The following is a 15,237-nucleotide window of genomic DNA, read 5'->3' as shown; positions in this document are numbered from 1 at the left end:
TCTTGAAATTGAATTGTTTGCCCAGTTTTCCTTCTTATAAAATGTTTAACATCAACCCAAAATATTCCTGTATACATACTGTACAGTGATAAAACAAATGACAGATTTTTTTAACTCTAGTTTACAGAAAGTGCAAGAATAGTCAATACGCAAGTCTAATTGCTGATTGGCTGGAACAAGGTTTTGTGGCTCGTGCACTCCTTTCGGTTTGTTTTCCATCTACACAGCCAGGGCTGTGTATTAACACAAGATGTTCTTTTCAGCGCGCACACAGAAAATAGAGAGCTAGGTGACCGTGAGGAGATATTCACTGAATTTGACAAGAAGTGTATTAGATTAACATCACTTACTATACCTTTAAATGGAGAAAAGACAAATGTAGGAAAAGTAAAGCTACATTTGTGTGACAGAAGAGTGATATTGTGAGTCCCTATCTATCTATCTATCTATCCATCCATCCATCCATCCATCCATCATCCATTCATCCATCCATCTATCCTCCATCCATCCATCCATCCATCATCCATCCGTCCATCTATCATCATCCATCCATCTATCCATCCATCCATCCATCCATCATCCATCCATCGATTCATCCATCCATCATCCATCCATCCATCTATCATCCATCCATTAATCCATCCATCCATCTATCATCCATCCATCCATCCATCATCCATCCATCCATCTATCATCCATACATCCATCCATCTATCATCCATCCATCCATCTATCATCCATCTATCATCCATCCATCCATCTGCCTTACAAAAGAATAACTTAAAGTCAGGAATACAAGAAAGCAAACATGATGTTTTTTTTTATTGAAACCGTTTACTGATAAATGACAGATGGTTGTCATGAAACGTTCATGTTTAATCTCAAAAAATCATGGGCTAAAAAGGTCATACATGGTACTTAACATTGAATAGCAAGAGAATCCATGCGTCGGAGCAGACACTCAATTCACAAAGAAATCAGGCAAAATGCCCTTTTGATTTCAATAAAAAATATTAAATCTTTTTTCCCCCCACTCTATCCATCTTTACATGGTTTGTTCACTTTTTAATAATATAAAAACGCTTAATACTGATTGTGAAACACTGCAATTAATTTACAAAACATAATAATAATAATAATAATAATTATTATAATATTAATAACAATAACAAACAATAATAACAATAACCATTCAAATTTCAAAACAAAATAGAATGGAGGAAATCAGTCATAGCTGATGCGTCTTGGCCCACACAAACAGCGAAGATTTTGGAGAGGAGGGTGGGGGGGGGGTACCAAATGGCATTTACATCTACCCGACACACAGTTACACACAAACACAGTATCAGGTCGTTGAGTATTTCTCATGCCCATTTACAGTGTTATGGGCACAAAGACAAAGACACTCTCTTAAGCATTCATGTGCCTCTGCAGCATCACACTCACTGACCAATCAAATCCTTTCAGTCAAGCTCGGTGGACCGAGACTGGTCCCCAAAAAAGTGCCCTACTCCTCCAGCACACAGGAAAGTAACTGTTAGATTAAAGTATAGAACCGTTTTTTTTTTTTTTTTAAATGTCTCAGCATTTAGAGGAAGGGAAAAACCTCCCTGGCGACAGGAACTTGTATCCGTTGCCGGCAGGTAGTCGGATAGAACGAGCGCCGGGGCTGCTGCGCGTGGAAATAGTCGGCGATGGGGCCACTTTTCTGGGGTTGGAGCAGTGGTGTCCGTTGGAGGAGTTCTTGCTGCCCCTGTCTAGTGATTGCAGCCCCAGCTCCCGCAGCTCCAGGCTGTCTTGGGTATCGTTAGGGGAGCAGCGGCGTGGAGAGAGGTTCAGAAGGCTCAGTACGTCCCTGCCGGCGGAAGCGAGGGATCCGGGAGCGCCGTGGACGGCTCTGACGGGACCCAGGTGTTGCTGTTGCTGGGCCGCGGCGTTGGCCCAAAAGGTCTTCAGATTGTGGATCGCTTGGACTTTCTCATCAATGACGCCTCGTCTTAGCCGGTCCAGGTCTGGGACGTCAGCCGATGTGGAGCAGGCGGAGCCCGTGGAGGAGTACGACAGGGCGGGGGACGGAGCGCTGCCGGCCGGGGACTGGTGACCAGAACTGGGAGACACGTTACTCGGGGAACGGGAGATGTGGCCGCTGTACGGGGAGCTCGGGTACTTTAATCGGAACTGTGCGTGGCTGTCCAGAGTGGGCGAAGGATGGCTGCCCTCCTTTTGGGAAGACTCAGAGATCGCGGGACTGTTGTAGCCGGAGCTTATCTTCTGCAGTGACGAGGAACGGGAGGGCGGTTTGGGCCTCGGGGATGACTGAGCTCGGCCGCTAGCGCTGCTGTTGGGGCGGCTGAACGCGCTGGTTTCGGAGGAGCGGAAAGCGCTGCTCCGCGCCGAGGTTCCTCCAGCTGTCGCGCCCTCGGGCCCAGCCCGCTGAAGACTCCCCACGGCCCGTAGATGGCTCTGGGTCTCCTCCAGGATCTTCTGGGCCAGCTCCTGAGGATCCAAAGGGACAGTTTTTTCTTCCTGAGACTTGACAGTGCTGTCCGTCTCGGTACTGGACTGGTCCGATTCGCCTGTATCTGAGCTGCTCACCTTACCCTTTACCTTCTGGAATGGGGAGTTTGGGCTGGGCACCAGGCATGTTTTAACAGGGGACGTGGGGGTGCTGACACTTCCCCTGGACGATACAGATACAGTGTAGCCTCTCCCTGCTCCTGCGCTGGACCCACCGACGACCCCCCTGCCTCCGCGGTGGTGCCGCTGGCTGTGGCCCGGCGGCAGTGGCAAAGAGTCGCAGTGGCTTCCCAGCGGTTCGCTGCTGATGATGGAAAATCCCTCGTATTCCTCGTCCTCCCCGCGGGCCCCTGCCGCCGCCGTGGCAGCAGCTGCCCCGTGAGGCGAGGAGCGACTCCGCGGAACGTGAGGGTGTTTGTGAATGGAGTAGTGAGCTGTGGCCCCGCCGCGTTGCCGATGGCCGAGGAAATCGCACTCGGACTTGGAAACGCAGCTCATGGAGGAGGCTACGGAGCTGAGGCTGTAGACGGAGATGGCGTCCGAGGCCTGACTGTCCAGGCACGGAGGGGAGAAGGGGAGGCTTGAGTATCCCATGGGCAGGGGGTTGGACACGGACTGGGCTGAAGCTAGAGACTCGAGGGAAGAGGAGCTGTCCAGGCTCAGACGCTTGGGAAGCTCTGTCGAGTCTGAACAAAGAGAAAGAAGAGGAAGGGAAATAATGTGACAGCTGATAAAAACAACAGGATTGCTAAAAAAAGATGAATGCACATTGTTGTGAAACATCCGATGACGCATGTTCTAACTAAAGCAGCACAATAAATAGTTCTTTTATCGTCACTGCAATATCAACTGGCGCAATAAACACATCGCCAAAGACACGCTGAGATTTTTTGTGTTAGTGAAAGACAATATCAGTAGGAAACTGCACTTTAAAGTGTAACTGTCATTCTTTTTTTTTAGTGAAGCCATTTATATTCAATTCAATTTTCAATTTGTTCTAGCGGTTTAATGAGACACACACACACACACACACACACAAAATATATATATGTATATATATATTTTTTTAACAGTTGCGAGAGTAGATACAGTAGATAAAAAAGGAGGCTCCATGAAAAAGGAGGATTGGTTCAAGGTAGATTCACGTAGATAAATCTCCAATTACAAGAGTTGATGAGAGACTTCGTTCAGATTCACATACACACAACATTCATTTTGACTGAAAAAAATTAAGAAAAACAAGGACAAGAGCCCATGTGTCAAACTCAAGGCCCGTGGCAGATTTTGATCTGGCCCCCATATAGAGCTGGGCAATATATCGATTTTATATTGATATCGTGATATGAGACTAGATATCGTCTTAGATTTTGGATATCGTAATATCGTAAATGGCATAAGTGTTGTCTTTTCCTGGTTTTAAAGGGTGCATTACAGTAAAGTGATGTCATTTTATACCAGACTGTTCTAGCTCTTCTATTATTTTTACCTTTACCCACTCAGTCATTATATCTACATTACTGAAGAGTCTCATTGTGAAGATATTTTGTTAAAGCACCAATTGTCAACCCTATAATATCGCCACAATATCGACATTGAGGTATTAGGACAAGAATATCGCGATATCTGATTTTCTCCATATCGCCCAGCCCTACCCCCATATCAATTTAGGTTCACAATAAATTTTGGCCCACCTAGTTTGTGTCACTTTTTACCAAAGATTTTGTAGCTTTTTCTGGAATTTTTGTCACTTTTTCCAACCTTTTGGGGGCTTTTTTTCTATGATGGCTGAGGAACTTTTTTCCTGACTTTTTTAGGACTTTATATCAACCAAACTGTAAGTGAGAAGCCTATATGAGACATGCAGTAATACAGTCAAAGATATTTGACTTTTTCGATAAAATAAAAGCATGTCAGTAAACTATACATGTCTGGTTCTTGATGCGATTGTCATTTTCCAGTGTGGCCCTAAGTGATATTTAGTTTAACACTCCTGGAGAAGAACATATAAGTATACTTTTATTTTTTTTAAGATTATTTTTTGGGGCATTTCTGCCTTTAATGGACAGGACAGCTAGCTGAGTAAGGGGAGAGAGAGAGAGGGGGAAGACATGCAGGAAATCATCACAGGTCGGAATCGAATCCCGGACCTCTGCGTTGAGGCATATACCATTATGTATATGTGCGTCCGTTCTACCCACTGATCCAACCCGGCCACCGTATAGTTAGTTAGTTAGTTAGTTATGTTAAATTTCTGTGTCATGCCAAACATTTTGGCCCATCCCACATGGGATTACAAGACACCACAAATTTACTTATTTAACAAACATCTTCCTGTCGCAAATACAAATCACTCGGAGGAATACATGAATACAAATATATACACATAACACATATACACATACATATATGTATATACACGTACACACATACACATACACACACACCACACACAAACAACAAATTCTCATCTACAATTCATCTCGATAAAGAGCTTTTTTCCTCTTCTCCCAAGCTTTATCTAGGTAATTGGCTAATTTATATGTTTCATATGTGAACAGCCATCTCAGTATAAGTATACTTACCAAACAGCGCCAGCAGAGACTGGAGCGCAAAGTGCAGGGTGCGGCGGTTGGCTAGCTTGCCAGTCTTCAGTACCACTTCTTCCTGGCCGACCTCGCATAAGTCAAATCCTGCACACATACAAAAGCACAACAGTTGTAACTCATACATTTGACAGTGATTACGTTTACACGCACATATTGTTCTGGTTTTTGTCCTTATTCCGAAAAAGACAATACTCTGGCTAAGCTGTTAACACGGCTAATGAAAGTAAATATTCCACTAATATTCCCGTTTACATGCAGCCGTGCAAAATAGGATTTTTTCAGAGTTTTCCAGCGGTGGAGGACTTGTTGGAGCGTGTGAACACAGCGTCTCTCTTTCATTCCTTCAACCAGCTTCTAGAAAAAGTATTATCCACAAAGCTGCTGATATCTAATTCTTTCATAATGTTTAAAAGCAGCTGTGTTTCTCCTTCTTTTCTTTCGGCCGTGCATCTCTACCTCAGCCCTGCAAACTGTCGGCTGGTTGGTTTGTGTACAGTAACCATAGCAACGCACAGAGCTGACCGTTTGCTATTTGCCCGAATGCTATGTGGAGTAGCCAGACCCTCCTCCAACGCGCTTTGGAGGAGGATCTGGCAAAGCGAGACTAGGTAACCGTTGACTCACCGAGAGCAGCCAGGAACTCGTGGCACCCTGGCAGTCTCCAGAGCTGCACACTGATGGACACCTGAATGGGCAGGAGGGAGAAATCCTGTTCTTTCTCTCCCGTCTGGAGTTGGACTAGCACCTGGTGGAGCTGGAGAAAAAGAGGGAAAAGAGGAGCTGAGTGGTTAGGAACGAACACAGGGACACAATAAAGTGCTGAATTCTACTGGAGATGCGATTAATGGGTAAAAAAGAAATTGTGTGATCAAACAATTTCTATTCTATGAATAATGAAATCATCCAGAGTGACTGTAGTTCCATGCTCTCAATTGCATTGTCCTCTATTTCAGTCCCATCTTATTGTGGAACTACTGTAAACATATTTTCTGGAGTAGGTATGAATGGGTTTCTGTTTGAGTCCCCGGAGCAAAAGAACATCTGCAGGGAAGCTTCACGGGGGTTAACACATGCCCTGGGAACACACTTTTTTTTTCACGTTTTGTTTGGGGATTACTTGGTTTGGGACAGAGACACCTTTGTCAACATGACGAAACTGCAGAAAATAGAAACATGCCTCGTCTGCTCACTGCACGCTTCTTAACTAAGAGGTTTTTTCTTACATCATAGCTTTATCCCTTTCTACTAACCCTGAAATTGTCCCCTGACCTGTAATTTCCTCTGAACCAGGGTTGGAAATCTTTTAATACTCAAAATCCCTAAGATTGGACTGCAGACCAGCAAGGAAAAAAAAATATATAAACAGAGTGAATGTTTGCTAGGCTACACTTTATGCATGCAAACGCTAAACAGCATGAAAAAACAAGACAATCAAGATCATTAAATTGTCATGCAGCTTCTACACAAGAAGGTTTTTTTGGAAAGTTTAGCGGGACAGAAAGTGGAGAGCGGAGGAAAAAGCGCAGAATGGGATGGAGTGCAGGGAGGTGAAGGCACACTTACCATTGCCACCATATTTTTAACAGCCTTCAGACCGCACGGTAGGGGCAGGGGGAGAGAGAATAGGCTTTTAATCGCATGCACAAAGGCCATTCACAAAGGGGTACAAGGGTTCAGGTCAACAAGAAGGATAACAGCAACAAGTGACAGAAGTGTTTAACAGTTTGATGCAATCAGCATACGCAGATCAGGCTGACCGTGTTCCATGTTCTGTGCATTGAGACCTGTATTTGCAGTATGAGGCAACACCTACCAACTGCATAGTATTTCCCTTTAAGCATGTGATAGCCACGTGTTGCACGTAAACAGGCATAAATGCGTAATATTAATTCCCCCGGGCTCACGAGCTCGGGTGCAAGAGAACAGGACTCAGATTGTAGTTTAGACTTTGTACTTGAACGGCTGATCGTTAGGCTTCCATGCTGCAATTCAATGCAGATTGAGCAGCACTTTGTGCATTAGCGTGTATCCAGTCCTCACATAACTAAGTTACGCAATCATATATCCCTAAAATATTCTCTTCTAGCAAGAGCCTCATGGCACAAAGGCATGTAAAAGTTTCAGAGAAAGTAAGAGGGGCTGTCTCAAGAGCTCTTCACACAGAACAATAGCAATGGTGTTTTGTTATTTGAGCCCAAAGAACGATTTCTATCAGATTTAAAAATCCAGTAGCGTTTGCTCAGAGCTGCAGGGGCCTACCCGATTGATGAGCTGCTCCCCTGCCTCTGAAGCTGTGATGAGTTTGCACAAAGCCTGGAGAGAGGGCGGCGGCAGACCTAAGGGACGGGATCAAAGGAACTTCCTCATTATTCATACACACAGCACACACTTTAAACCCCAAACTAAGTAGCGCTATGACTAAACAGGTGATCTGGGGAGTGATATGAAATGGTACAAACACTGAAGACAGAACTGTTTGGTCATGTGATCACCAAATCAGTAAAGGGTCTGACACACCAAGCAGACGGCCAAGAACTTTGTCTCGGCCAAAAATTAGCACTGGTACTGTAGAAATATTTATTAAAAAAATGTGTGTGTATGTGTATATATAGGGCTGGGCGATAGGGAGAAAATCAGAGATCACGATATTCTTTGCCAAATACCTCGATATCGATATTGTGGCGATATTCTAGGGTTGACAGTTGGTGCTTTAACAGAATATCTTCACACTTAGATTTTAGATAAATAATCATCAGTAATGTGGATATAATGTCTAAGTGGGGAAAAGGCAAATAATAGAACAGATAGAACAGTCTGCTAAGACTACATTAACAGTCTGATAATTTCAGAAAAGTACATCACTTTATGTTTATGTTTACATGGCACGCAGAGAAACCATGTCATTCACATCTACGTACAGGCTCACTGACAGCTATTTGCTTTAAGCGCATCCACCTCTCCCTCTCCCTCTCTCTCTCTCTCTCTCTCTCTCTCACACACACAAAACGTTTTAGTAAAAATATTGTCATGATCTGGTCGTCTTGATATGATAAAAGTACGCTAGGAGCACACTCTCATACACATTCAATATTATAAGAACAGCTGATTTCTGGCACAGCGGGCAGGGCGGTTTTTGTGCGTACTATATATGAAATAGAATCCTGCGGGCGCCACTGCTGTAGAGCTTATTTCAGGTACATACCCAGCAGGGATTGTAAAGTGGTGCTGCACTGCTGGAGCCTGTCCCCGGGATCAGCGGTGGGAAAGAAGACTGCAGCGGGCATCCCGCTGCCCACCGAGTCGAGACGGAAGCCCACAGCGGTCAGCAGCGCCTGCCAGCCAGGGACACCCCCCACCTTGTTCTCCACACTCTGCTGGGATGTATACATGGAGTTACGCTGGCCGTTCTGTATCCTCTGAAGAGACTTCTCCACCTGCAAGTACCAGCGAAGTGCAGCGTCGTCAGCATATCTGCGCGTCTTTGGTGGTGACATTTTGTATTGTAGGAAAGTCCTGGTGTGTGTGTCAGGGTTATTATATTATAGTAAGCTAAAACTAAAACTCAAAGGAAAATGAGTAGTGAAAAATAATTTTAGTAAAGTAACACTAAAACCTTACAGACAGAAAAAGAAAACTAAACCAGTTTGAATAAAATAAAAATGATTTTTTTTTACAGAAATTGAACTGACTTGACATTCCTGCAGATGGCGCTGTGTCGCAATTGCTTCACATTGGACAGTGAAGCATCATGTCTTATTCTTCCTATTCTTTAACCATGTAACAAAAACTAAATATATTAAAAGAAAAATAATCCTTTCTGAAACTAAACCAAAACCAGCTAACACAGTGTCTCACCTATTTATTTGCTTTAATTGATATTTGCTATATTACTGTAGTCTTTGTTCTATTTAACAAATGAACTGATTTTCATTGTAGCAGAATGTCAATAAAGTTATATACTATATACATCTTAAACCAGCAAACACTCTGAAAACTAAATAGAAATGAAATTGAAAAGTCAAAAATAAAATAAAATAAATGTGTGAGTGTAAGTGTACGTTTGTGTGTGTGTGTGTGTGTGAGTGAATGTGTGTGTGTGTGTGTGTTTGTGTGTGCGTGTGTGTTAGTGAACATGTGTGTGTGTATGTGTGTGTGTGTGTGTGTGTGTGTGTGTTTGTGTGTGTGTGTATATGTGTACGTGTGTGTGTGTGTGTGTGTGTGTGTGTGTGTGTGAGAGTGTATGTGTGTGTTTGTGTGTGTGGGTGTGCGTGCGTGTGGGGGTGTGTGTGTGACTAGTGTGTGCGTGTGTGCGTGTGCGGGGGTGTGTGTGCATGCATGTGTGTGTTTGTGTGCGTGCGTCTGTGTGTGTGTGGCATGTGTCGTGTGTCGTGTGTGTGTGTGTGTGTCCATGTCTCACCAGATGGAGTAAAACTCTGAGAGCATCACGCGCTCGGTCTGGATACTGTAGAATCTCTGCCAACGCTTGGCCAATGAGGGAAGACGGGCTGTTGAGCTTCACATCATTACCAATCAGCATGTATCCTGGACAGAAAGCAGTGAAAAAGAGCTCCATTACACAAAGTCATCGCTTTTTTATTATAGGAATGTAGAATTAACACGAGTGGGTAATGTGTCCAACCTGCCCAGTTGGAGGGGTGCGAGTACTGCTTGCTGCTCTGGACAGTCTTCATGGCGTCTGCCAGCGCTGCACTGGCCTTGGTCCCGTTGAGCAGCGCGGTGTAGAAGGCGTGGACAAACACTTTGGAGGCTGCGACGGGGACAGGCCACAGGGACACGAGAGCACACTGAGCCCCGGCAGCCAGGAAGGCCCTGGTCAGTCCCACCACACCGTCTGCTGTCACTTTGCTGCTGGACTCCTGGTACGACCTGTAGCCACACGAGACATATCACTGAATAAGGAAACTATTAACATTTTATAGCATAACGTTTGAAGCATTATTTGCTTTTATTATCTTACTAGGCTATTCTATTCAATTCTCATAAGTTACGTTACCATTTCTTTTTTAGTACACCCTATATAATGGCTTCTTATGTCTGTAAATCAACCTTCAATTCTCATCTATAGCGGGACTGATTTGATCATAGTTTCAGAGCCCATTCAGACCAGAAAAAGCGATCCGATGATTCTTCGCAGGGTTGTGCGGCGGTGGGAGTGTCTCTTAAACGGCCCATTTGTGTGACGTCATGTTGTGTTCTTTAACCCCCCAGTGTAGCACAAGTAGACTTTATAGTTCACAGTTATTGTTTTCCGTCACATAGTTTATAGATCTCAACGTTTTCTGACCGCACTTGAAGGCAGCTTCATTTCATGGAGAAATACATATTACATATTGCTGCGTTCCAGGCAACCCGTAACTCGTGTTTTCATAACCTTCTACCCATGAAAGTGCCCTGGAACGACGGTCTAACCCGTAACTTACCACTCGTGCACTCGTACCAGATGGTTGTACTTCCAGTTCCAGTTTTTGACGTCACACACACATAAACAGCAATAGTGACCCCTGTTGATGCTGTACAGACGCTGGTGATTAACGGTGAGAAATAGAAATAAATAGCTAAGGTTTCTGTTTGAAGGACAGAGAATCGCAGACAACCAAACTCCCAAAGAGCTGGGGATGGAGGACGAGGACGTCATCGAGGTTTATCAAGAACAGACTGGCGGACTTTGGAATGATTAAACTCATGCATTTCTAATTTTGTGCGTAAAGTAATTCCGCACATTGTAATCAAAACAATACACATACGATTGTGTACTACTACAGGTTATGTTTATTAGATGAAGCCCAAAATATAGAAATAGAAATCGCTAGTATCAGCTAGCGCTAGCTAATGTTAGCTTACACGTGAGTCGTGACTTGAAGTCGTAACTTACGGGCTAAAAATTGTGTCTGGAACGCAGCAAAAGAGAGAAAGAAAAAAGATTAATCTAACCCACAAACTCCCGGGCAGTTCAGTGCTTGTGTTTTGTGTTTTAAAACTTTCTCGGGGCAGCGATAGAGGCAGTGATGTTTCCTGTTTCCTGTACGGGACTCTCACACCGCCTCAAACCACTTTGACAAATCTGATCCAGGATCAAATGACAAAGGGTGACGTTGGGTTGCGTTTATAACTTAATTACTGCCATAAGAATATAATAAAATATAATGTCAGGACCTAAATCAACACACAGACCACCATGTAAATGTGTGTCCTGTAACCAGCCAACTAGTCTATATCGACGACGATTAATTTAGGCGATTGCTTCAAGATTCGCCGTCCCCTTCCTCTTTTTTTGTGTTGGCGTTCTAAACTCCGGTGGATTTGTGAGGACTATGGTTAACTGCTCCTCAGATCTCTGCAGGGTAAATCCAGACAGCTAGCTAGACTATCTGTCCAATCTGAGTTTTCTGTTGCACGACTAAAACAACTTTTAACATACACATGTTCCACCAAAACAAGTTCCTTCCAGAGGCTATTTTGCAGCAGCACCAACCAGCCAACCTACCCCAGCACCACCAGCTTGACGGGCAACCTCAGGTCCAATATATCTGCGGCTGTGAGCAGGAACTCCTGCAGGGGCGGGCTGTCACATATGCTCTCCACGTCACTGCTGTCGTCCTGCATGTGAAGAGACTCGGGGATGGTGTAGCCGCTTCCAATGGAGCCCTTCCTGCCTCGGCCACTGCTGCCTCTTCTCCCCCCTGCACCTCTCCCCACGGTTCCAACTCCCACGTTGGAACCTGCTCCACCGGGCACGCTCTCAGGGTTTGGGGTGAGCACCAGAGCTGCTAGTTTCCAGGAAATGTGGGTGGCAAAGTGGGCACACTCCGCCTGTGTGAGGGCACTCATCACCCGCTCCTTGGTGGCAGCAGTGCCGGCCAGCGGTTGGCAGCCCAGCAGCTCAGCCACCATTAGGGCCTCCTCCTCTGCAGAGGGCATGGGTCCCCACAGCCAGCGGTCCATCACGGGCGAGGGCAGGCGAGGGTTCCCCACCACCGCTGCCATCGAGACACCGCCACATGGAGCCGGTCCAGGGCGCCGGGAGTGAGCCTAGGAGCACAAAAACAAAGGTTACATTCACAGTCATTTGTAAAAGATGGCTTCTTAGCACCCTGAAATAAAAAGTCTATTAACACACTCACTAACCATTAAAGGTACTTTTATTGTCACATACAATACATGTAGCAAAATTCATTCTCTGCATTAAACCCATCCGTCAAGGGAGCAGTGGGCAGCCATTTACACCACCTGGGGACCAAGTCCAGATCTGAGCCAGTGCCTTGATCCAGGGCACTGACTGGAGAACCTAGTACAACCTAGGTGGGGGAAACATGGGGAAAACATACAAACTCCACACGGAACGATATTTATAGGTATAAATGCATGCATATTACATTGCGCATCACAAGTTGCTACAGCATAGTTACAAGCTTAAAATAACTAAAGACTATATATATACATATATATATACATATATATATTTTAGCATTTTGCTTGTATCTTTGCTTGTTTGATTGGTCCTTTGGAATTGCATGATAATATGCCTGTGTCTAAGATGCAAACTATTGCTGCTCGGTCTGATTTTGGTTTGAAAATAAAATAATAATAAAAAAATGCATGCATAAATGTGCATCTAAATAGTTTGTCGATCATTTACGTACACTTTCTAAATGATCTTATGAAGCACTGACAACTCATAAATAACGGTTCTGTAATAGATATTATACTTAATTTAGAAAAGATGAATTAATCATTTATTACGTATGAAAATACAGTCTTCAAACACATTGCAGATGAGCTCATCAATCAAAAATAAGACATTTATAACTGTGTTTATACATGACATACTACTGTGTATTAATGTAGGAACAATGCTTAACCCTTGTGTTGTCTTCCCGTCGACTGGGTCAAAATTTAATTGTTTTTTTTCAACGTGGTCGTGTTTTTCGACACTTCTGTCGCTTTTTCCCCAAAGTTTTTTATACGTTTTTTTTGTCACTTCTTACCGATGATTTTGTCACATTTTTCCTGCGCTTTTTTTTTTACGTTTTTGTTTTAGTTTTTTCCCCACGTTTTTGAAGCTATTTCCGACATTTTTGTCACTCTTTTCAACGTTCTTTTATCATTTATTTTCTCCAAATGCTATAAAATTGAATAAAACACCCAAATTCAATGAAAGTACTGAGCTGATCTTTTATTCTACTTGTAAAGAGTAATGGTTGTATGGAACCATCCACATTATTTTTTGACAATTTGGTTGAAAGAAACCCAAATTTCTGATATCGAAACATTTTGAATATGGATCAAATTAGACCCGAGGACAACAGGAGAGTTAATGAATGATGACTTAAGTATTAACTAATATTGACTAAAGCTTCATAGTGCGCAGTTATTATAAAGTGTTACCCAAATCGTGAGTTTCAAATCAAAGTACAGCATTAGGAATTCTTAGGGACATGGGCAGGAGGAACCATGCCAATATTAGTCCTGATGGTTGGGATAGCCTCTGCTGCCAGAATTATATTGAGACACTGGAAATCACCCATAAACCCAACAATGCAAGGGTGGAAATTCCTCATGGGTGAGACAGCATCATATGAGAGGTTATGCTGGCTAGGATAAGTGGAAAAAAACCAGGGACACTGGAGATTTGGGATTACTTTATGGTCCACCTGACTTCTAACTAGTAGCCTGATTATGAGATTGTAACCAGATTTTTATGCCATATTTATTTAATTTACTGATATTTTGTTTGATTGTTTTATTTAACTAATACTACTGCACTTTTTGTCTGCTCAGCTTGTACATTTTTCATTTTTCACATTCCTTGAGACCAGGAGAACTTATGCTTTGACTGAAATGCTATTTCACTATCTGACCTTCTCGTCTTATTTGTCTTCTGTAAGCTGTACCATATGAGCTGTTGTTTGTCATATTTGCAAATAAAAATTTTAAATCACAAAAGTACGGCATTATATTTTTTAGTCATGTGAAGGAGGCGGCCAACCTTTGCGCTGGTTCCAAGGCCATGGATGGAGGGAACAGCGATGAGGCTGAAGCGCTCGTACAGGTATTCATTGGACGAGCTTCCTTTGAGCAAAGCGAAGGGGATGAGGTACAGTTCCCCCTCCAGCACCATCACCAGCTGCCTGTGTCTGCCGACGGGCCCGCTGGAGTGCATCAAGCCCTGTTAGACAAAAGGCGGAGTACAATGAAAATACTCATACTTCTCAAAATATTTCTCTCTCTAACACACAACTACATCAACAGCCAGGCATGGAGGAAGCCCTCACCCCCTCCATAGGTGCAATGAGCAGATCATAAAGTGCCCGCAGTGGAGGCTTTCCGAGGTTGCTGGAGCGACGAGGCAGCGAAGAGTTCCCGTCTTTGGCAGGTGACATGGTGTTACTGAACAGGCTGGTCATACTCTGGCAACTCCTGCACAAACACAACATACACAAGGTCAAGAAATACTGTTTTCACTGTCCACCTCGTACTTTTACTTTCATGTTGCAGACCCAAGGCACTGTTTGCCACATCATGCATTTACAGTTAGTTTACGTTTTTGTATGCTGTACAGCTGTATTTTAGTTTCTGTAATAATATGATATTGTAGAGTAGGGGCAGGACTTTATGAGCATTATTCGGTTACACTTTATTTGAAAGTATCTACATAAGAGTGACATGACACTGTCATGAACGTGTCAAACATTATAAACAAGTCATAAACGTTTATGACATAACGCTTCTGTCAGTAAGTGTCATTCGGTTTTTGTCATGACAAGTTATGGTTAGAGTTCATGTGTTCATGACAGTGTCATGTGTTCATTCTTCTACAGTATGTTGATTGTATATTGAATAAATTAATTAAAAAAAAGGTGGATTCAGGGGCTCCAGCCCTGGATGTTTTCTGAAACGCCCCCAATCTTTTAGGTTTTTTAAAATACCTTCAACTGTTCTATGATACTTCTACTAATTTGCTATTCCCTGAAGAAGTCTGATATAATTGAGTACATGTTCTTCTGTTGGTTTAATATTAAATAGAGAGTATTGAAGATGTACTTGGCTTTGTTCGGGATCCTTGATTTGCAATTAGAGCAGGCCAAATTATTTT

At 43.5% G+C, this 15,237-nt stretch overlaps 1 protein-coding gene across 1 annotated transcript in view; it reads right to left on the bottom strand.

Moving 5' to 3' along the window:
- Positions 1 to 807: 807 nt before the first annotated feature.
- LOC116053862 (tetratricopeptide repeat protein 28) overlaps positions 808 to 15,237 on the bottom strand; it is a 150,234-nt gene continuing 135,804 nt past the window's right edge. Inside the window, exons 14-24 of the mRNA XM_036008395.1 lie at positions 14,417 to 14,561; positions 14,131 to 14,310; positions 11,629 to 12,173; positions 9,763 to 10,010; positions 9,541 to 9,665; positions 8,326 to 8,557; positions 7,383 to 7,459; positions 6,687 to 6,710; positions 5,748 to 5,877; positions 5,100 to 5,207; positions 808 to 3,203 (exon numbers count right to left, since the gene is read on the bottom strand). Coding sequence (XP_035864288.1) covers positions 1,582 to 3,203; positions 5,100 to 5,207; positions 5,748 to 5,877; positions 6,687 to 6,710; positions 7,383 to 7,459; positions 8,326 to 8,557; positions 9,541 to 9,665; positions 9,763 to 10,010; positions 11,629 to 12,173; positions 14,131 to 14,310; positions 14,417 to 14,561 — 3,436 coding nt within the window. The 3' untranslated portion in view covers positions 808 to 1,581. The remainder of the gene's footprint in view (positions 3,204 to 5,099; positions 5,208 to 5,747; positions 5,878 to 6,686; positions 6,711 to 7,382; positions 7,460 to 8,325; positions 8,558 to 9,540; positions 9,666 to 9,762; positions 10,011 to 11,628; positions 12,174 to 14,130; positions 14,311 to 14,416; positions 14,562 to 15,237) is intronic.

The sequence above is a fragment of the Sander lucioperca genome, chromosome 2 (genome assembly GCF_008315115.2).
Source record: "Sander lucioperca isolate FBNREF2018 chromosome 2, SLUC_FBN_1.2, whole genome shotgun sequence".
NCBI classification, from domain to species: Eukaryota; Metazoa; Chordata; class Actinopteri; order Perciformes; family Percidae; genus Sander; species Sander lucioperca.
This window is presented reverse-complemented; position numbering and strand designations above follow the sequence as displayed.